General features: G+C 46.6%; 1 protein-coding gene and 1 long non-coding RNA gene across 11 annotated transcripts in view; one reads left to right on the top strand and one right to left on the bottom strand.

Moving 5' to 3' along the window:
- Positions 1-2,863: 2,863 nt before the first annotated feature.
- The window catches only part of LOC118309510, a 70,062-nt gene continuing 50,555 nt past the window's right edge, over positions 2,864-22,370 (bottom strand). For all 5 annotated transcript variants that reach the window (XR_007030867.1, XR_007030868.1, XR_007030869.1 and 2 more), the window contains 2 exons: positions 7,618-7,757; positions 2,864-3,912 (listed from right to left, as the gene is read on the bottom strand). This is a non-coding gene — a long non-coding RNA (uncharacterized LOC118309510). The remainder of the gene's footprint in view (positions 3,913-7,617; positions 7,758-22,370) is intronic.
- On the top strand, positions 4,309-18,145 carry gata2a (GATA binding protein 2a). 6 transcript variants are annotated; one of them, XM_035631706.2, is made up of 6 exons: positions 4,309-4,665; positions 9,167-9,603; positions 10,349-10,930; positions 13,586-13,743; positions 16,061-16,186; positions 16,898-18,145. In XM_035631706.2, exons 2-6 carry the CDS (start codon positions 9,375-9,377, stop codon positions 17,192-17,194), a joined length of 1,392 nt encoding a protein of 463 aa, XP_035487599.1. In that variant the 5' UTR covers positions 4,309-4,665; positions 9,167-9,374; the 3' UTR covers positions 17,195-18,145. The 6 variants fall into 6 exon arrangements, with proteins under 6 accessions (XP_035487599.1, XP_035487601.1, XP_035487598.1 ...); XM_035631708.2 differs by lacking the exon at positions 4,309-4,665 and adding an exon at positions 8,771-8,912 and having other exon boundaries at positions 13,598-13,743; XM_035631705.2 differs by lacking the exon at positions 4,309-4,665 and adding an exon at positions 8,771-8,912.

The following is a 22,370-nucleotide window of genomic DNA, read 5'->3' as shown; positions in this document are numbered from 1 at the left end:
CTGCGGCCCGCTTGATTACTACAGAGTCCCTCAGTCCTTCAGAAACCCTCATGCAAATACAAAGTTGTACAACACCTCCATTTTGCCAGCTGTTACAGAAATGTGCATGTTATGAATGAAGTCTCAGTGTTTCTGAGATTTAAACAAATAAATTCCGATGAAAAAAACAAACAAGGAATTTAGATTACATTTTTTAAAACGTTCAGCAAGCGGAACACACTTGTGTCATTCCGTCTGTCTTCAATTGAAATGAAATAGTATTTGTTCCAGTTGCAGATGTTCATGCTTGTTAACACGTGCAACATATTATATATGAAATAAGCATATTATTGAAACTGAAGCAAAGCCAATATTATATACTGTAATTATCTTTCACCTTTCACCTCCAGTCCAGTTCATCCCAAACCAGCCCAGAGACTGTGCCACTCGTCATCACGTGAAGCCTCCATCTGCTCCGGTAGGTTTGTAACTCATCAACACACAACGTCACCTGTAGGGATTGTTTGCATTAGTTCTCATCTGCTTCCATTGCTGCAGGAAAATGGTGACTCAATAGTTTCTTAATCCTAGAAAAAATACAGTTTTCTATGAGATGTACATTTAGGTTTTGGAGACCTAAACTTTTATTTTACCCTTGGGTTTCTACTTAACCTTTTGTGCCATTGAAACTTTTTCTCTACAAAAATCACTTTCAGTTTTAGAGACTGTGTTAACCATTTTGTGAATCCTAGAAAACATACTTAATATAACTTTTAGGTTTTTGGAGACCTTAACTTAAATTTGTCCCTTTCGGTTTCTATATACCTTCTGACCATTTAAGTTTACAAACTTTGAAGTGGATGTGATGTATGTTGCATGCACTCACACAAACACCAGAGGGCGCTACATAACAACATTTCCTCCCACTGCGGCTCCTGCAGCGTGAACCTCTGCTCCTCGGCCCTGGTGAGACAACCTACTGGCCTCCTCTCAATCCGCAGACGGCTCTCATTTATATTACGAGTGTTTGGGTTTTTTTTAGTGCAGAAAAAACGCACAGTGCTATTAGTCTAATGGCATTAAATGAAATGGCGCGTGCATGTTTATGAATGTGCCTCCTTTCCTGGAAAAGGAGTGGAGGGGGTGGAGGGGTGGGGGCCGCATATAGTGTGTGTGTGTGTGTGTGGGGCGGGGGGGGGGGGGCAGGTTTGGTGACTTTGTGTATGACCTTTTCGGAAAGAGAGCTAATCCCGAGCTATAATAGACTCCGGGACCGATATGGAAAACTGCTGCACCGTTATCTCGGTTGTCTAGGAGACCATCAGAGCACCGGGGCCGGTGGAGATGCCGTGGTATTAAAAGGGAAGAGAGTGTGTGAGAGTGTGTGTGTGTGTGTGTGTGCGTGTGTGCGTGCGTGTGCATGCGTATGCGTGTTTTCTTTTTTAAACACAAGTGTACCTCATAACTACTAAATGATCTCTCATCATGCTCGATTATAGACGAACAAACATTTTTGTCATCATTACTACACCCACCCCCCCCCCTCCGGCATGTTGAATAAAGGCTGTAAATCCAATTTTGAAGACATAGGTCATTGATGAGAAAAGTGAAATTGGGGGGGGGGGGGGGGGGGGGGGGGCATGCTCGTTCGCTTCCCCGTTAAATTAAACTGCAATAGCCTGACATAAATTATAAAAAAATTAGTAGGTCCTCATATGTACTAAATTACGGACTGTTAAAGCAAATGCCAGCAGTGTGTGTCGATGATAACACGGGCCCGTAACGTGAGGCCCGGCTGCCCTGGACTCTGGGGGGGGGGAGAAGAAGAGGGAAGGCCTGGACTGGCCAGACAAAACCAAATCACAGGAAACTCAGAGCATATTAAACAGCTTCGGCTGTCGAGAAACTGAAGACGACGCTATCGCGTTTCGATGTGTTTATTAGGAGGGAATCATTTTCACACGTACACGTATGGATACAGGGTATTGAGCTTATCACGTCATCTGTAGTTTTAGACTGCTAAGATAGAGATAACCTAAAAATATTTCAATCTTTAAAAAAGGAAAGTTGTTCTTGTGATTTGTTAATGTGTGACGGTCTGGCTTCTTTTTTTTGAGGATGGGGGGGTGAGAATCATTTTATATCATAAAACACACGAGTTTCCAAAAGGGTGGCCTATATTTAAGAGTGTCCCGGTGGGACGGGTGGAACTAATCAGACAGATAGGCATCACATCGCGGTGATGTGTGTTTAATATAGCGTGTATTGATATGTTAAGTGTGCGCACCGTGCAAGTGGCCCTGACCGACAAACTGGCCCCCTGCATGTGCCAAACACAGCCTTCATATTGGCTGTGACGCCGCAGCGCGTATAAAAACGTGTAAATATTTCTCATTCCCCGCGCCTATCCATCTCTATCAACCTGCGGGATCTAGACCCCCCCCCCCCCACCCCCTCGCCGCACAAATGATGCATTAGATGCATTGAATGTATTTGTTGTGCAAGTTTGAAAAGGCGGCGATAATCTGGGAGTGAGAGATAAGGAACACCAATTTATTCCGCGGCACTTTGGACCCCGCTCCCAGCCTCGGTCGGTGCTGACACCCCCAGCAGTTTGCTGATAACGATTAGGCCATTTATTATCTTCACAGAGAACAAAGATTGCGCGGCGCCGATGAAATATTACCCCTGGTAATAATCAGAAGGGAGAAGGGGCCCTGGCATCTAATGCAGTGTGCATATAATATCGTGCCTGCCGAAAAAAATGCGCGCGCGCGCCCCTAAAGTACACACGAGTACACGCACGGACAGTCTCGTGCAGAAGAGACACAAGAATTGAGTAACAAAACAAGTGCGAGCGGACAGAAATGTGAAGAAGCTGCACTACTGTGAATTTGATTTATTGATACAGATGTCTGTTTTTACATAATAACAATAATAACAACAACAATACTCCTAATACTACTAATAATACAACTGTGACAACAGTCACAGTTGTCCACGAGGCTAATTATATTCCAATTAATTACAAGGCATAAATGTTGAGTCAAGTGTAGGTGAACGTGTTTGCATTTAGCTTGTTATTGTAATATTGAAAAGAGCCTATAGCCAACACGTTCTAAACATATACATAGACAACCATCAAAAGTCAAACTCACTTTCAAAGAGTAGACAAACAAAAAGAGAGATTTTGATCTTTAAAAAAATCTCTACTTGTAGGGATTATGAGTCAGAAAATATTTTAAGAAACCATAAAAGCATTAATAGATTATTCGTTATAAGAGTGAACCTTTTATTTCCGTGGAGGACTATTATGTGCTGTCGATATTTGTTTCGCTCTGGCGATTTGAAACACTGAAACAAGCGCAGTTAATTCAGTCAGACTCCACGTCTCTTTTGATTTTGCTCCCCTTTTCTTTTCTTCTTCTTTTCTCTCTCTCTCTCTCTCTCTCTCTCTCTTTCTCTCTCTCTTCTTTTTGTGTGAGTCTGCACTCTGGGGAGCACGAGCCCCGAGTTGCAGCGGGTCCTCGCGCCCCAACTTGCACCTGCCCCGGCTCCTGCGCCGCGCCGCGCCGCGCACGAGCACCAGGTCGCGTGCAGGAGATTTCAGGGGCTTTGCATGTTTTAAAAAAAAGAAAAAAAGTTTGTTGCGTGGAATATAAAGCGAGAGAGGGAGGAAGGGAGCTGCACGGTTGTTCTTCAACACATTTAAGGGGGGGGGGGGGGCCTCACACTCTTCACAAAACGTGCAGTCACAAACAGCAGAGAACCTGAGACCTGTACACGAGTCACAGAGGAGTGTGGGCCTTGTTTACCTGCGTGGCGCGATGACCCAGCTCCAGCTCGAAGATGAACTTGCTCTGTTGGCAAGACGCCGACAGATTATTGTTCACGATGAGCAGCTCAGATTCAGATGCTTTATTACGTCATTGGCTGCGGAAGTGAAAAGTTTGCGTTATTAGATTCTCCCTACACCACCTCCTCTGGCGTCAGTACAATTGGGGGGTTAAAAAAATAAAAAAGCCAGCAACAAAAAAGTCCGATACTTTTGCTGCTAAAAGTGGAGGACCTTGTTAGGATAAATAAATAAAAACAAAAAATAAATAAAAAATAATTGCGAAACACAACAGTACATTGATCGACTCTTGGGGGAATATGTCCTGCGGGCCAGTTAGTGTCTATCCAACCGGGACCCGGAAGACGCGGGCTGACGCGCCGTTACGTTACGTTGCTGTGCGGCTGCAGCCTCTCATTCGGTCACACAGTCACAAGTTCTTTCTCTTTTTTTTTTCTTCTTCTTCTCATATTCAGAGCTCTGGATGCAGCGAGGGGAGCAGAGAGAGAGAGAGAGAGAGAGAGAGACGGAGAGAGAGAGGGAGAGAGAGAGGGAGAGAGAGACGGAGAGACTGAGCGCGCACACACGCGCGCTGCGCTCTGATGGTGATGACACACACGGCAGCGACTACACGGGCCTCCGGCAGCTTCACGTCGTCTCGACACTGTCTGTGAAACGCGCGACTCGTCTGGTCTGGACTCCATTTCGTTCCTTTTCTTCTTTCTCTCTGTCTTTTTTTTTTTTTTTGCGCCGTTGTTTTTGGAGAGGAGCGCCGAAGCGGTGCGGTGAAGGATCGGACGCAGCCTCTTCCTCCGGTTCGACTCCGAGAGCGCAGCCACTGACTGGAGCAGGTCAGTCACTCTACTTCCATGCTGAGACTGCGTCTGCTATTTTAAAATATGCTGTCGGAAATATTTTGGTGTTTAGAAATTAAAAACAAAAAAAATTGTAAATCCTCAAAAGCGATAGGCAATAATAATGGAGAGGGTGGGTGGGGGGGTGTCGAGGTCTTCATGGATTTTTAATTGTAGCAATAACAAACAACAGATAATTTTTCTGCAACATTGCCTAACCTCGTTCACATGAATATGCAGGAAATATGCTGTTTTTACGCTCTGTTAATAATATTTCCTTCATATTCGGCTTTAGTTCTTCAGGCAGCAAAACACCGAGTTTACAGCGAGCAACCGTCCAATCCAATGTAACAATACTTTTGTTGTTTTACACTAGCAGCCTACATTTCTTACTAAATTACCAAATTGTAAAAAATAAATAAGTCCAAACTTCAGCCAAAGAAACGACTAATTAACGCATCAACTGATACAAAAAACACCAGACTGACAAAGACGTAGTTCTAATATATATATATATATATATATATATATATATATATATATATATATATATATATATATATATATATATATATATATATTTATATTTATATTTATATATATATATATATATATATATATATCACTCCGTTAAACGTGAAGCCTGAACACTTGCAATAATCTTTTTTATTTTTTTATTTTTAAAATGTGGTCCTCTTTTGTGTTGCCGTGGGCAAGGTGCTGTACTCCAAGAATAAACCCCCTCGATCACAAAATGGATTAGTGTATCATCAGCTTGATATTAGTGACGACGATTGTCACGGCTTTAACAACGCGTAATGACTGGAGCGATCCTCTTTCATGTGCAGAAAGAGCAATCACCGAGCTACAATGGAGGAGCGGGGACAGGGGCGAGGGGCTGGGGTCTCCACAGGCATGTGGCACCTCTCTCTCTCTCTCTCTCTCTCTCTCTCTCTCTCTCTCACCTGTGCTGTCTGTTTGCTCCTGGCTGCTATGGACTGAGAGCATGAGTCTAATAACACCAGGTACCAATTGTGTGCAGTCCTGTGAAGGAGATGAGAGTGAGTATAGCCAACAGACAGATGTGTGGCTGGGAGCTGCAGTCAACACACAAAATGTTTAATAAGTGAGAGAGGTATATTAAAGAAGAACAGATTTGAACAGTGCTGTTTGAGGAGCTGTTGATGCAGCTCTACTGTGGCATTTAACTTCTTCATATACATGTTTCTGCATCTGAACCCAAGAGTCCATCTCGTGCTCGTAATCTCTTTTGTCCAACGTGCAGACCCTGTGTGTCATGTCCTGTCCTATTTTTTTAAAATGTTATTATTCCCAGTGAGCGTCCAGGCCCCGGTCGCTCTCCCAGCAGTTATATGGTCCAGTGTCTGGGTGCTTGTGTCTATAAAGCCCCCCAGTGCCCCGGCTCGATCTAATTAGCCGTGAGTAAAGGGGACAATAATGCTTCAGCTGGTTTGTGTCATTCTCCTCTCTCTGGCTCTGCTTATCTTCACGAGCCCCACTGTGGCTCTTCACACTCTACCCCAAACACACACACACACACACACACACACACACACACACACACACACACACATACACACACACACACATACACACATACGCACGCATGCACACCTCCACACGTGGATAATGATGGATGACCATGCCCAATGGGAACAAACAGGTAGATAAAGCCAATCCCATTTAATAACAGCATGGATCGGAATGATAATCTTGTTGTTCATTAGCCACTGTGGCTGCACAGCGATACAGTTGTTGCACACACAGACACACACACACACACACACACACACACACACACACACACACACACACACACAGTTCTGCAGCCAGTGCAGGAGGTGTTGTGTTGTGAGAGAGAGGGAGAGCGTCCCTCCTGTCGAGGATAGCATCCCCGGGTGAAACAATACTGCTGTGTGTCCTTGAGAAAGACGGAGGCGAGCCAGCCAGCAAGGCCCACCCCGCCCCACAAATCCGCTCCACTAACTAACCCTCTCCCGTCTTTTGTTCCAGCACAGATACAAATGGGATTAATGAAGGTATAAATTACAGAGGGCTAAATCCTGCTGAGTAATCCATTTGGCAAACACGCAAACAACAATGGCCATGCAGCAGCAGCAGCAGCAGCAGCAGCAGCAGCAGCAGCCTGAGCCTGACCCACTCTCTGAGGCCAAATGGTTAACACGGTCAGAACGCAGCAACAGACACACAGGCTGACCACTGCAGGCTACGGAGACATATTATAGAGCGAAGACAAAAAAGATGACCTATAAAATATAATAAAATAATTAAATCAAAATGTCCCACATAGCCTCCAGAACCAGAGCATCTCTGGTCATCTATTCAGGCCTGATCAGAGGGAGTAGTTGTTTTTTCAGATCTTTTTCCTTTAGTCTCAAACGTGTGTGACAGCAATTATTCTGCAGCATGAAATTGTAGTTTTTTTTATTATTTACACATAACAAGTGTGTGTATTATTGATGACGGTGCACCTTTGCGAGTTTGTTTCATATGAAAAGACCGTGAATACCGTATAAATACCACACAAAGGTCTAAGAATGTGCTGCTCACTCCACCTGCCAGCTGCACGCAGAGCTTCTTCACACTGGAATGTGAGTGATCCAGGTAGACGGGCCCTCCGCCGCCCCACATGCACTCATTTGTTGATTTTAGTGAGATGACAAGCTCAAAGGGCCGAGCTCCTCAACTCACTATACCCCTGCATGGCAACATGCCAGTGATTTAATGACTTATGACTGACACACACACACACACACACACACACACGCGCACACACACACACACACACACACACGCGCACACACACACACACACACACACACACTGCAGGTATAACAGCAGATCAGAGCATGCATTGCGGCGCTAATGTCCCGCACGGCGGGGTCACCATGGGGGTCTTACATATACCTGCAGCGTTATTCGTTGTCCGCGGTACCAGGGGCCTCACGTCACGACCCCTGCAAAACTGCCGCGATTCTCTGCAACTTCAGATCTCGGCGTCGGCGTGGCGGCCAGTCTCGGCTCCTATGGCAAGCTCCAATTATTCCCTGTCAATCACACACACACACACACACACACACACACACACACACACACACACGGAAGCAAAAAAAAAAAAAGTGATCGTATTCTTCCAGAGAGCGAATGATAAGTGATGATAAAAATTAATGTTATCATAATAATCACGTGATACATAGTGAATTAGTGAATTGATACGCCTCTGTTAACACTCCTGATTTCTGTCCGGATTTGCATTGTGGTGCTCCAACGAGGGCGTTAACAGACACGTTGACGACCATCAACACGGTCCTTCAGGCCTCTCGCCCATCCCCTGGTGCCACCGATCGAGAAGGCGGCGCCATTAGTATGCAAACTGTGTGGGTTTTTTTCGCCCGCCGAGACAAAAACCCGCTGTTTTTTTCTCAGGACGAATGCCCCCGCCTCTAATTAACACAATTAGGGCTCCCCTGCAACAAAGGGGGCCAATCTCGGGGTCATAAATCGACTCCTCCTCTGTTGGTTTTTGGAGCTGCTGAAAAAGAAAAGAAAAACCTGTTTATTTACACAACAGCGGCAGGCGAAAAAAACAACACTTACAATTACTGTCGGTGATGTGAGGCTCCATCAGCAACTGTAATCCTACGAATCAAAAATCAAAGCCATCAAAAAAAAAAACCATCTGACTTAATTTCTATCAAAAGCTTTTTGCTCAAATAGATGGAGGCGAATTACTACATGATTAGCCGACATTTTAAATCATAAGGCACGTAAGTAATGTGCAAATTAAATGTCCCTCCATGTGAAATGTCGGTTTTTATGATTATAACTGGCGCTAAAAAAAGAAGAAAACCCCCCCACAGATGATCAGGGGCCGATTGATGATCTTCATGAGGGAGAACAACCCCCAGTGAAATCACTCAGCTCATTGATAAGTCTCTTTAGCTTTTCGGTGTGTGTGTGTGTGTGTAAATGGAAATTTTAAAGGAGAGCAGAGCCAATTGCGACGGGGGCTGGCCGCGATTGGCTCCGGGTGAGGCCCCGCCCCCGCGTGGCTTGATATGGGAATTTACTGGCGCCAGCCGCATCAGTCTGCGCTACAACTCATTAATGAGGCTGAGCACTGCACGGATCGGGAGGCTCACACACACACACACACACACATCCGAGCTGCGTTGGCCGTCAGCTGATCGAACTCGCAACAGGTACCAGAGGACGCGAACACTTTCTCTCTCTCTTTACGCGGGGCCGGCGTGCTTCGCCCAGAACACTGATCCAACTGTGCGCCGCTTTGTCTTCGACCTGTTATCACAAGGAGTCTAAAGTGTGCAAAGTTTATTTCTTCAGTCAACCGCTAGTTAAAAGCAAATGTGAGGAATGGTTGTCCTTTTGCGCGGAGGAAGAGCTGGAGTGGCCGCCGTCTGAATGAATTAACATTTTGTTTTTCGTCTCATTGCAGGTATATCGCTCTTGTGGGAGAAAGAAAGGAGGAGAACTGCTTATTCAAGGATTCTTTTTTTTCCCCCTGAAGTAAATAAACACAGCCGAGGCTTTCACAGCTCGGGAGCTTTATTGTAAGGAGGATATAACTTCAACTCGGAGGTAAACACATAGCCTGAGAGAGTAGCCCGGCGCAGTCCGAGGAGAGGGGACGTTCCGGCTCTGCCATGGAGGTCGCAGCGGCCGACCAGTCTCGGTGGATGGCGCACCATCACGCGGTGCTGAACGGCCAGCACCCGGACTCTCACCACCACAGTCTGAGCCACAACTACATGGAGCCCATGGCGCCTTTACTGCCCCAGGACGAGGTGGACATGTTTCTGAACCACCTGGACTCTCAAGGGAACCCCTACTACACCAACTCCCGGGCCAGGGTCACCTACAGCCAGGCGCACGGTAAGATGCGCTGGGACGCCGAGCTCTGAAACAAGCTGGAAAAGAAAGTCAACACAGGCTGCTTTGTTGGGGGCATTCCAAACGTTTTTATATCATTCAACCACTCACCAAGAGCTCACATTTTACATGTGACTCGATTTATTTTGCGTGTGTATATTTAAAAGCCAACACACACGCACACACACGCACACACACACTATAAGTTTAACAATTCACGCAGCATCCAGTGTGTTGCTTAAAAAAAAGTCCCTCTTGACGTTTCTGGGCCGATTCGCAAACATTAAAGGGATTTATAGCAAATGACAAGCGAGGGGAAAGGGAAGTTTGTCATTTAACCCCTCAGTGTCGGGGCAGGGGCTCTGGAGGGAGAGAGAGAGAGAGGGAGAAGAGAGAGAGAGAGGCACTTCCCGGATATAAAATTAAAACCGCAAATTCACTAGTCCGAGAGCTGCAGCCGATGAAAAGACCCTGACCAGGAGCTACGTGTCGTGTGTTTTTCTGCCGTCAGCAGCCCGTTATCATCTCCACTTTTAATAGGCGAGATGAGCGAGGCGACTGGCACTTAACGGAAAACATTTTTTTTTTCATGCGAGAAAAAACGTTTAAATTAATTACCCGAGCTTCACTGTTACTAAATGTCGAGTTTTGAGCATTTGTCAGGTAAGATCCGTCCGTTCGTTGCGAACGAAAGTGAGTGGGAAGTGCAAATGATTTAAAGTGAAACGTGGTGTATTTTGGATTTCAGCTCGTCTCAGTGGGAACCAGGTTTGCCGACCACACCTCATCCACAGCCCCGGCATCCCCTGGCTGGACCCCGGGAAAGCTGCCCTGTCCGCCGCGCACCACCACAACGCGTGGGCGGTCAGCCACTTCGGCAAGCCCGGCCTGCACCCCACCAGCTCCGGCTACCCCTGCAGCAGCAACACCGGCACGGCCCCGGTGTCGTCGCTCACGTCGGCGTCCCACTCCAGCCCGCACCTCTACAGCTTCCCCCCGACTCCGCCGAAGGACGTGTCGCCGGACCCGGGCCCCACCTCCCCGACCTCCACCTCGACCAGGATGGACGAGAAGGAGTCGATTAAGTCCTACCAGGTGCCGCTGACGGACGGCATGAAAATGGAGAGCTGCAGTCCCCTGCGCAGCGGCCTGGCCGCGATGAACGGCCAGGCCGGGGCCACGCATCACCCCATCCCCACCTACCCGGCCTACCCTCTGCACACGCCCCATCACGAGTACGGCGGCAGCCTCTTCCACCCCGGCAGCCTGCTCGGCGGATCCTCCTCCAGCTTTACGCCCAAGTGCAAAAGCAAAGCCAGGTCGAGCTCAGGTGAGTCCCACGCGTGTCCGCGTTTCAGACGAAAGATTCAATCGATGAAGAAGTGGTCGTGCTTTTTATTCAGCCGAGCTCAAATGTGATTGCAGGCCACTTCTGTGATATCTTGTTTATATAGTGTATGTATATATAAAAAAACACATATGTGTGCGTAAATCATGCGTAAATCTACCCATGTATTTATTTTGTAATGTTAGATTTTTTTTGTCCAATTGTCAGCGCTTTCTTGTTGCCCTGATGCCACTTCTTTTTGCTTTATTGTTCACTCAAAAAAAGAGCGACGATTCCCGTTCGGGACGCCCCTGTCCTGTCCGCACCCGTCTTATCTGCGTGTCCCGCGCACTCGTAGGCCCATTAAACGGGTTCACCGTAGAGATAAACCAGCCACATAGGTGAAACGCATCGAATCTGACCGGGGTCAACTATTCGCCATGTCCAGTTGAGGTCGACGTGCGCGTGATGAGACATTACTGGAGCACGGGCGTCGACTTGAAAGAAAAGCCAATTGGATTACAGGGAACAAAAACAACTTCAAAAAAATAAACAGGTTGATTTGGCGAAAAAATAAATTCTGTATTCAGGCGTTACAAACTTTGGCACAAAGGAAACGTTGTTTTTTTTTTAAAGTTCACAGGAACTTTTTTATTTTTCATTATTCAATGACAGTGACTTCGTTTGTGTTTAATGTTCAGACAGTCAGACGGCCTCTAACTCGTGCTATAGTTTTTCTTTTTTTTATGTTGAGTTTATTGCACTTGAAAAAAAAAAGAAGAAAAAAAGTAGCCAGTCACGACGCCCTGGCTCCTGCCATATCCTGTATACCTCCAAGTGAACAAATCACGACCTCCACCCCGCCCACCGCTCTCCCCAGCACTAACAAAGCACAGGCGACAGAGCCCTGCTGTTTGTGTTTTTAAGCATGGCCTTGGCCCAGCGCTCCGGCACAAGAGTGGAGGCAACAAGAGTCCACAGCAGATTCTGCTCCTATGCCTAGATGAGAGCATATTTAATAACACTGTCACCACAGGATTGGAGACCAGTGCATTGAGTAATCCTGGTTGGAACATGTGCACAATTGCTCTTCCTCTCACTTAAAATCCCCAGGGCCAGTGGGATCGTTTATAATGAAACGTGGCCCATGTTCTGACTGTCTGGACAAGCACCTGGTTCAATATACCAGCATGTGTTGGGTGTAATATTTAGACTTTTATGTCTGACATTAATGTGCAGACATTTGAAAAAACAACCTGGTCTGGTAATGGCTCTGTAATTTCCCTACATTGTTCCAGCTGTTGCACTTTGGATTAATGGACAAAGAGAAACAACGGGCGTCTTTGGGACTGTCAACAGGTTGCTCCAAGTGTAGTTGTGCAATTATCAATATTGTCATCCATTGTCCCCGGGCTTTTGAATACACCTGGGCCAATGATAATTCTGAGTCAGTGTGAGCTGCTTGCAGTACTGAGAAATGTTAAACTGTGACATTTAAAAAGAAGTGGGCCCGACTGCGTCTGAATCAGAAACACAAACGTATCGGCCACGGCATTAAACCGTCTCTTATCTGTCAAAGTCCGTGTCCAGTGCCAGTAATGGCGATCGACTGTTGAACAAAATGCCACAATGGCATTTCAGCCGTCAGCACACACACACACACCTTACAGGAGCGCGGCTTCCTGCAGAACAAGCCTCAGAACTGAACCCCTCCTCCTCCTCCTCCTCCTCTCCACCCTTTCTCATGAAGCTTTCATCTTCCCAGTTTGTTTCTTATTTCAACACCATAATGTACCAGTCATTGCTGATGAATATTTAAGCTGTTAATGATCCCACTTGAATGTGGTTGTTGTTACGAAATGCTTACAAGGGAGAAAAAGGGAGGTACAAAAAAAGAAAAAGAGAAAGAGAAAAAAAAGTGAGATGCATTTCAAAAGGAACATGGTTTCTCGCTCAGGTCAGATTCCATTGTGGAGCGAGGGTGGGACTCTGGGTGTCGCTAGCATTATAACAGGAATAATGAGAGGATGCTCCAGGGAGAGAGGGATACTTGAATTAAATGAATCGGACGGTTTAGCAACAGCCTGTTTTAAGTCAAGCCGGTGTGAGAGAGGGGGGTACGTGTGTGAATAACTCAAAAAGCAGGTTTCTTATGTGGAAGTATGCACTGGTCTATTTCTCATCCAGCCTCACCAATATAATGTTGGAATGAATAGAATTTCAATATCGTCTGCAGCCAACTGGCATGGAGGCTATTTTATATCAAAGGCCGCAACGCTGCCCTGGCACATTTAATACCACCGCCACCGCACACTTATGTTTCCTCTAATGGTCGCCCACCGATCCGATGAATAATGTAGTCCTAATTTGATGGTGTGCCCCATTCTTCTTGTCGGACACCTCTGGACATGTTCTGGCTGTCTCTGGCCTCCCCGCACTGGATCCGTTTACATAGAGGTGTCTGTGTCCATGCACACTCTGAGACCAGAGTGTGCATGGACCCCCCCCCCCCCCCCCCCCATGAGGCATATTTTGACCTCATATTACAGGGCCATCCAGGGTCGCCTGATTGGACTGGGCAGCTGCTATGTGGTGCTCCCGACCAGAGTGTGAATTTTTTAATTATATAAAATTTCTTCTTGTCTCCCCCCCCTCTTGAACTCTATGCAGAGGGCCGTGAATGTGTGAACTGTGGTGCCACCTCCACCCCTCTGTGGCGACGGGACGGCACCGGCCACTACCTGTGCAACGCCTGCGGACTGTACCACAAGATGAACGGCCAGAACCGACCGCTCATCAAGCCCAAACGCAGACTGGTGAGTTCCCACTCCGCCGCTCCGCTCTGAGAGAAGGCACCCAAATATGAGCACAAAGCAGATGCCGGCAGCACAATTCCAGGAAAGTTATATTTTCCCTATGATCTTCCTGGAATTGTTTGTCCCTCTCACCCCCTGACGGTCCGCCTTCATGGCCTGTTACAATACTGCTACTATTGCCATTGTTCCTCCTATCATTATTGCTGCTACTTCTGATACTGTTACTGATACCAATGCCCATGCTGCTTTAGTTAACACCATGCTAGAGTAAATGAAAGGGACCACGGACGTGGGACGTTTTCTTGCCGTGGACGTGCCCCTTGCTCAGAGCTACTGTAGCTGGATACAGCTCTATGGGGCATGGTTTATTTATAAAACCATGTAATTACATTATGTTCATCTATCTATCTTTCTATCTACATCTATATATCTATCTCTAATTTCTCACAAACATGACAAGTGAAATCATTTAAAAATATATATTATATAGCTTATTATTACTGTTATTTTTAAATGTTTACATACAATTTACAGTAAACGTATTTCTTGTTCAGCAAAAAATATATATATTTTTTTTTCTTAAAAATAAATGCATCCAGGCCCTTTATTGTGTAGAAATTCTGAAATAGCCACAATTAACAATATGTTTGTATGAATTAAAACGAATCCATTTATTCATTTGTTAATATAAATAAAGACACATAGCAGCACAGTAAATACTACTACTAGTAATAATGTAAACAATAAAGTAGCGAAAAATAGAAACAATAATAATAGTTAAAAAAAACCCAAAAAACTAATATCAGATAATAATAAAAAGTTGAGCACTGGTTTAACGTTTTCATTTGAATAATAACAATTACCAGAAAAATCCTTCACCCAGGCTAATTATCATCGCGGAGTTTGAAGTCTAATTCGTTAACACTCGCTGGGAATTCGACTTGGCAATAAACTGGCAAGACATTTCGAAGATGAAGCGGCTCGGTGTTGTTCCTCCACCACCTCCACGTCGTCCCCATGCACCTCCCGAGGAGCCGCAGTAGATTTTTTCCACTGGCTCGGCCCCGTGTGTGGCTGTATGGCTTCTTTTTTTCCCTCTTTTTTTTTTTTTTGCATTTTGCAGCTCAAGTGTTTTTCAGAGTTGTGTTCAAAGGGGCATCCAGTTGTTTCCTATCCGGATATCTGCCCGGCCCAGATAAGGAAGTCAGGCTCCCGGCTGTTTCCGCCCTCAACCCGCGCGCTGCATTCTCTATGGCCAGACTGACATATACTGTAAAGAGATTATCACAACACTGGAGGAGCCGCTTATGTGTGAAGAGACAGACCGCGAGGGGCGGGGATTGGAAAAAGAAATGGATTTATGTTCTCCTCTTGTTTATCATTCTCAGCGGGCAGTGTGCAGCCCCTTTCTTTTTTATTAGAATTCTTATGCGTCATGCCTACATGTTTTATTCCGGGTAAAACACATTTTTTTTTAAAAATGACAAGGGTTATTGTTGCTCTCCGGGTCAAAAGAGAAAGAGTCCATCTGAAATTAATTAAAAAGGAAAGCCTGGATGCTGCTTGTGAAGCCGGAGAGCCGCGGGGTTCTCGCATGTAAGGCTAATGTTTCTTATTATGTGTGAAGAATTGATCCGCAATGGACGCAGGAGCACATTGCCAGACAGGACACCGGGTCTTTACTCGACTTGTAGCCCAGTTTTCCTGGATCAGGATAAATCGAGGGGGTTTTTGCACGGGGCCTCCCACTATAACCTGTTAATGCCAGCGTACTTTATTTATAATTCATCAAATATGATAATTACCGACGGGCGCGTACAGTAAGAGACGTACCGGTTTTTTTTTTCTAAGAATAAATAAATAAAAAGTCTCCATATCTCTTTGCACAAATCAGAAAATGTGATCATGGTTGTCGCGGTCTGCATAATTGATTTAGCCTAATACGAGGAGTGAAGTCCCCCCCCCCCCCCGAGTGTCGCTTCTTTCATCTGCACGTGGCTCTGCGTTAGAGATGAAAACCTCACGACGATCCACGTGCCGCCGTTTAATATAAATGTATTTATTTGTTTAAAACAAAAGAAAGAAAATGTGTCTCTTGTCTTATTGGTTCTGTGCTGCTGGGCCCACAAGTCACTAAATGAGTTGCACGGTGATGGAGAAGGGTCCAGCCTGTGGTGCTCGGTGTCGCGGTGCAGCGGCCCATGCGTCCGCGCTGACCTCTCTGCGACGCGCGAGTGAAACGGGTCATTATTCATATTCACCTTGTCTTGTTCCCCCCCCCCCCCTCTCTCTCTCTCTCTCCCTGCTTCCTCCGCAGTCCGCTGCTAGACGCGCAGGCACCTGCTGCGCAAACTGCCAGACCACCACCACCACCCTGTGGAGGCGCAACGGGAACGGAGACCCGGTGTGTAACGCCTGCGGCCTTTACTTTAAACTGCACAATGTAAGTAGACTTAAAAAGAAAAACACAACAACCCTCAAGTGCGGGTCTTTTCTCTCTCTCTCTGTCGGAGGCTTGTGTGTGTGTGTGTGTGTGTGTGTGTGTGTGTGTGTGCGTGCGTGCGTGCTGGTCGCTAACCGGTCAAGTGGGCGGACAGTTTGTATCGATTTAGGAGCAGAGAAACTGGGAGGGTGGAGGCAGACCCTGCTCACCCCGTGGAGCAGAACCCACCGGTTGTCTTTTTTTATTAATCCGTCGTTGTTTCAATGGGGGGCGTTACTCCCAGGAGAGGCTGCGGGGGTGGGACTGTCATTCAGTGTAACGGCGTCGGTTACACTGATGGGGATTTGTCTGAGACTGCTCCTTTGAGCCCGAGCCCGCTCCTCATCCCCATGTATTCATATCGCCCAGGACGGTTCTGTTTGGTTTTAAATTAGACAAAAGCAAAAAAGAAAAACGCCCCTGACTGGCCTTATAATGGAGCAAAACAAATGCTAAACAGCTGCTCATTATTTATAGCATTTATTTCACACTGGTGTAACTCATAATATTGAAGAAAAAAAGAAGAGGCACGTTAATGTTAATTGGTGGCATTTTTTAAATTAATAGCTGGTAAACAAGCTGGAACTAACAGTTAAACAATCCCCCAATTTAGCATTCTGTCAGTGCAGACTTTGTTTCGCTTGCCGTGAGCTAATGTGCGTCTCTCCACAGGTTAACAGACCCCTGACCATGAAGAAAGAGGGCATCCAGACGCGCAACCGCAAGATGTCCAGCAAGTCCAAGAGGAACAAGCGAACAGGGGACGGCTTTGACGAGCTCTCCAAGTGCATGCAGGACAAGGCCTCTCCCTTCGGCGGTGCGCCCGGCCTGAGCCACATGGCCCACATGGGTCACCTTCCCCCCTTCAGCCACTCGGGACACATGCTGCCCACTCCCACGCCCATTCATCCCTCATTCGGTCACCCCCACCACTCCAACCGCTCGCCGGTCTGGGCCGAGCCCCACTGAGGCCCCTCAAGACCCCGAAACCCCTCCGCACGTTTGAGCCATGACGCCGCCATTAACACTAAATGGCCTTCACATCAAATCGAAAGCTGAGCAGACTCGTTGCGTCATGTACAGTGGTTGTAGGGGAGGGGGACGTTCGGTTGGACTTTATGCCTGAAGGTCGCGTCATGCCTGACCTCACCAGTGGAACACCACACAGAGAGAGAGAGCGACAGCGGGCTCTGTGCAGAGCTAACGTGACGAGGGGCTGCCTATAGTCCCTGGGTGTTGGGGGCTTGCGGGAATGGAGTGAATGGAGATGCTTGTCATTCTTTTTGCTTATTTTTACTAAGTCACTTTGGTACCTGCCTCTCCATGACCCTGTAACAGGAGACTCACGAGAGGTCTTGAAAGAACCGCTGTTTCCACCTCACGACCATCTCAAATATATGCTGAGACACGTGCACCCTGTCCATCCCCGGGCTGCCACCCACAACCGCTGTGGACAGACAGACAGACGGACGGACGGACGGACTCTTCAGTGCTGGAGGTGGAGAAGACTGGCTGACAGCTGCGGCAGCCGTAGGCCTCTGTTACCATCCAGTCAGGCCCAGACCACAACACCCACCAACCAGTTCTCTCCTCACATGCTGGATTGTATACCACCACAGCGCTCACCTGTTTTTAATAATGGACTTTTATGGAGAAAAGACACCGTAAATAAAGTGTTTATAAATGCTTGATTGCTATTATTGTTGTTATATTTGATGTTATAATTATTGCTACGATAATTTATTTTCACTCTTTAAGCTTTCGTCAAAGACACATGGAAACTGTTATGATTTTCATTTCATGGTTATTACGTAAAGAAAAACACTGACCTATCTTAGATGAAAAGGCCCTGAGCTGTATGTTTTTATCATTTTTCCATCTCACAAAAGTAAAGTAAATAAAGTTTAATACTGAAGTACACTCTGTCGCTTGCCTCTTCAGTTTAGTCCGTCTCCATCACTCTTGTATACATGCACACACAGACATACAGCGTCAACCCAAGCTCCCCCTTTTAATGATGAGTGCTTGATTATCTAAATCATAAGTGATATCAGATGTATCAAGGAAAACTCTGTGATCCCTTGAGCGTGGTAATGCTTTGGTCAGGCTCCTCCTCTGTATGCGATTGTTAAGAGAAGGCCTCTTTGTGGAGCTGAGGCCCCGGGCTGGACTGCTGTACCCAGACAGCAGGCTCCGGAGTCACACACAGTCATACATATGCACATTACCACATGCTCACGCACAGAAATGGAAAAAAAACAAACAAACCCTAATTCACACCCTTGTGTAACCAAATAACCCACGCAAGGTCTCTTATTTAGCTCCAGCAGCCAGTTGTTGTTGGTTTTTTTTGTTTTTTCCCCCCTCTGAATTCATATGCGTCAAATACTGAGTCATGAGTTCAGTTCAGTGGGAGCCGCTCTCGCTCCCCGCGTCTGTCGGAGTGGCCGTCTCTCTTGGCCGCGGTGATTGGAGTGAGAGGAAGGACAGCGGGTCTTTAGTGGGAGAGAGAAGAGGAAGGAAAGGCAATCAGGCGACCTGAGCAAACACGTGGGGGTCTGCCCAGACCCTTTGCACACAGATGTGCACGCAGCTGAGGCTGCCAGGAAGCAGGCGTCGACTCTGTTTTCTCCCTCGTCTCGTCCTCTTTTTCTTTCTCTTTCTTGTTGTTTTGTTTATTTTTCCCCTCTCCCCCCGTTCTGCTCTCCCATTTATTCTGTTTGTCCTTTGCTTCCCTCGGCTCTCTGTTTTCTGTGTTGGTCTTTCTGTCTCCCCCTCCCATTCGGACGATTACAGTAAAATAAAGGGGCTGGAGAAAAACTTTTGAACAGAGCCAGCGACTAATGAGTCTGCTCGATTAGGGCCAATTTGAGGTCATCATCACTGAGTTCAGCATGCCCTCACACACCCACAGCACAAACCATCCCATTAAACAGTCCAAGCTAAAAGTGGACCACTACCCCTCCCTGAACCCTCCACCCTGCTCACATCTGCTGGACTGCTGTGGAGCTCGATCTGCTTGGGGTTTCCACAGAGGCTTGATCAGTTCAAATTGGAAATAATATTTGTCCAGGGATTTGTGTAGTTGCCGCTTTGTTATCCCGTGTGGCTGCAGCGCTCTGGTGTCAGCTTCTGCTACATCATAGCACCCACAACGCTTGACAGGCTGCGTCTGGGGGTCTATTTTAAGAGTTGGGGGTCAGTTCCCCTCCTGATCCACTTGCTGAACATCAGTGAAAATGTAAGGCCTCACTGCCAATAGGCATTCTAGCCATCTGTGTGCAGCGTAGTGCTGTGGGTGCTGGGCCGTGTACAGGCCACAGCTCCAGCGAGTTGTGTGCTGCCGCAGCCAAGCGAGCCGGATTGGCCGCCGTCCCGGAGCCTGAGAGGGGGCGACAGAGAGAGCCAGCACTCTTCAATGAGGCCCTCCAGAGGTAAGGAGCAGGCCTCCCAAAAATAATAGTGCAGCACGCCAGGCCAGTGACTGCCAGAGCTGCCCTCTCCTGAACGCACCTATCCACACACACACACACACACACACACACACACACACACACACACACACACACACACACACACACACACACACACACACACACACACACACACACACACACACACACACACACACACACACACACACACACACACACACACACACACACACACACACACACACACTGTGTGTGTACATATACACACAAGCATCTGAGACAGATGCAGAGGCGGTGCTTTTGTTTACAGGAAGTCGGGCAACATTTTAACTCCGAGGCCTGCTGAGGTTGTAGGGAGCAGACACGACAATGCACACCTGCATTGTCATGGCTAAGTTTTCGGTAGACAGCGTGGACCACCACTGCTGCATTTTCTGCAACATTAAATTCACGGAGAATCTGAAATGTGAGCGTTTCGCATACTTTTTTTACTCACCGAGCCCAAATAGACCAACAGCCACATTGAACAAGACATCCCCACCTCACTCACATTGTGAGTTATGTGACACGAAAAGAGCCATAAAACAGGAAGTTACTTATCTTCACTATCAGAGTGGCGTTGCATGGAGGAGATGAAGAGGAGATATCTCACATGCGTCAGTGGAGTGAACATGGTGGCCACCTAGATCAGAGCACGGAGAGGTTTACGACTTCAACCTGGAACTGGATGTTTCAACTCATCTCCACTCCCTGCCTCCTCTTTCTTTCTCCCCTCCGCTCTTCCGTTTGTCCTCCCCCAACATCTGTACCCCCCCCCCCCCCCCAGAGCTCCATGCAACTCTCCATCTCGTCCATATCCCTACTCCCACTCTTTTCTTGCCTCCCACTCCCCTAGTGTATTTGTTTTTCCATCAAATTGAATTAGCGGAATCAAAAGGTATCCCGACCATTCCCTCACAAAGTTGAGTTAGGGAGAGAGACACGTAGAAGATGAAAGGAAGTGGAGTGCAGTTCAGATGCAGGTCTCTTGGTGTGTGTGTGTGTTGCAGAGGGGGGTGGTTGACCTTTGCTTGGGCCGAGCTAAAAAAGCATCCCTCCTTCCTCAGACCCCTAGAAGGATATTAAGGCTGGAAGACGGGACAGTATTTAGATAATACAAACACGGGACATGTATTCCTGCCTTTATAAAGTAACCTTTATGTAGCTTGAGTAAAAGGAGAACTTTTGCTTTACCATGATGAAGCATTAACTACGCTCTTGACTCTGAGATGCAATTGGTACAAAGTCCTAGTGTGTGTGCTATGAAGAGACCCACATGTGAACTTCCTCTTTTCACGGATCAAGAGAGATTCATAGAAATACCCCTCTGACAGTGGGCTGACAGGAAGAAGGTGGGTACGTTCAGTAAAACACCTGGTGAGCACTATTCATGGAAACCTACGCAGATACAGCGTTTGACACGTGAACAACTCTGAACACTTTTTTTAAATCAACTGACCAAACCGTAAGACGATTACGTGAATCGGCAAAGCTTTGATAGGAATAGCTATCACACGAGAGTCGTCGGCAGCAGATAATCGCTGATGACCTCTGTTGACAGGAAACAGCCGCATCCCCACCTGCCAGAACATCCTCATCTCACGGAGGATCTCTCCAAATGTCAAAAATCAGTCAGAAAAAGTCAAACGTGTTTTTGCTCTCGCGTCATTTTTGTCTCCTCAATGACCCCTATCAACTGTTTTTCCCCCAAACTGAAATGCCACTAGCTGGTTACAGCTTCATACCAAGCTCGGCTTTTAAGAGGAAGTGAGAGGTTCAAACAGGAAATACTTATGTTGTACTATTAGGACTAATTAAGACCATAGACATCTGACAGACACGGTTCACACAGATTGTTCATAAGGGGGAACTAGGTTTGTACAGAGTTTAGGTGTATTTGTTGTCTGATGAATTATTTGGGCTGTTGAACATTTTTCCTCACACACTTTTCTAGGATATAAGAGCTAACCATCTGATAGTGCTAACCTCGAACCTTGAGGAATTAATATACGGTATTTTTAGGGCTGACTTGAAATGAAAGGTTTGCATTTCACTGTTCTGCATTTTGAGCATGAAATAGGCTAAAAACCAAACGTTTTTGATTGTCAAATAAAATGTATAATTTCTTTGAATGTTTTACCCTAAGATAAACTGCTTTTTCCCCCTTTTTCCCCAGCATCAATGGGATAGCTTCGAAAGGAGAAAAATGAGAGCTAGAAAGAAACTAGAAGATTGTTTCATAACTTTCATCCGTGGCTGGAAATATACCTCACTGCCACAGTTTGTGGTTTTAAGGAGTATAGCACACTCATAATGAAAGGGTGTATGATTGGTGAGTAGCATTATGGGTTTTTATGGCTGTTATGTTGTACTTCCCAGTGATAATCCCCTCTCTACCTCACGAAACACCCCCCTCACTCTGCTGTTGGGGATGTTGCTGTCATGCTAATGTACCTGTGTTCTTCTGTGTGCACACAATCCCTGCTGTGATGAGCAAATGACAGACTGATACAAAGTCCTGGACACATTCAGTTCCCCCTAATCACAGGAACTTGCTGCAATTCCAACTTTCATGAATTGGCATCAGTCATCTGCTCGGTGCACACAGTTTTATTTCTACAGCAGCAGGGTGTGGACATACAGACTACCCCTCCCACGACTCACCCTGAAAA

The sequence above is a fragment of the Scophthalmus maximus genome, chromosome 6 (assembly GCF_022379125.1).
Source record: "Scophthalmus maximus strain ysfricsl-2021 chromosome 6, ASM2237912v1, whole genome shotgun sequence".
Classification (NCBI taxonomy): Eukaryota; Metazoa; Chordata; class Actinopteri; order Pleuronectiformes; family Scophthalmidae; genus Scophthalmus; species Scophthalmus maximus.
The sequence above is the reverse complement of the archived record's forward strand: the minus strand, read 5'-3'. Positions and strand labels throughout refer to the sequence as shown.

What these genes read in the sequence shown, in the direction of transcription:
- gata2a (XM_035631706.2), top strand. Translation starts at nt 9,375, where the DNA reads ATGGAGGTCGCAGCGGCCGACCAGTCTCGGTGGATGGCGCACCATCAC. An exon ending in TCAAGCCCAAACGCAGACTG is followed by an intron (nt 13,744 to 16,060) that starts GTGAGTTCCCAC and finishes CTTCCTCCGCAG; the next exon opens with TCCGCTGCTAGACGCGCAGG. An exon ending in TTTACTTTAAACTGCACAAT is followed by an intron (nt 16,187 to 16,897) that starts GTAAGTAGACTT and finishes GTCTCTCCACAG; the next exon opens with GTTAACAGACCCCTGACCAT.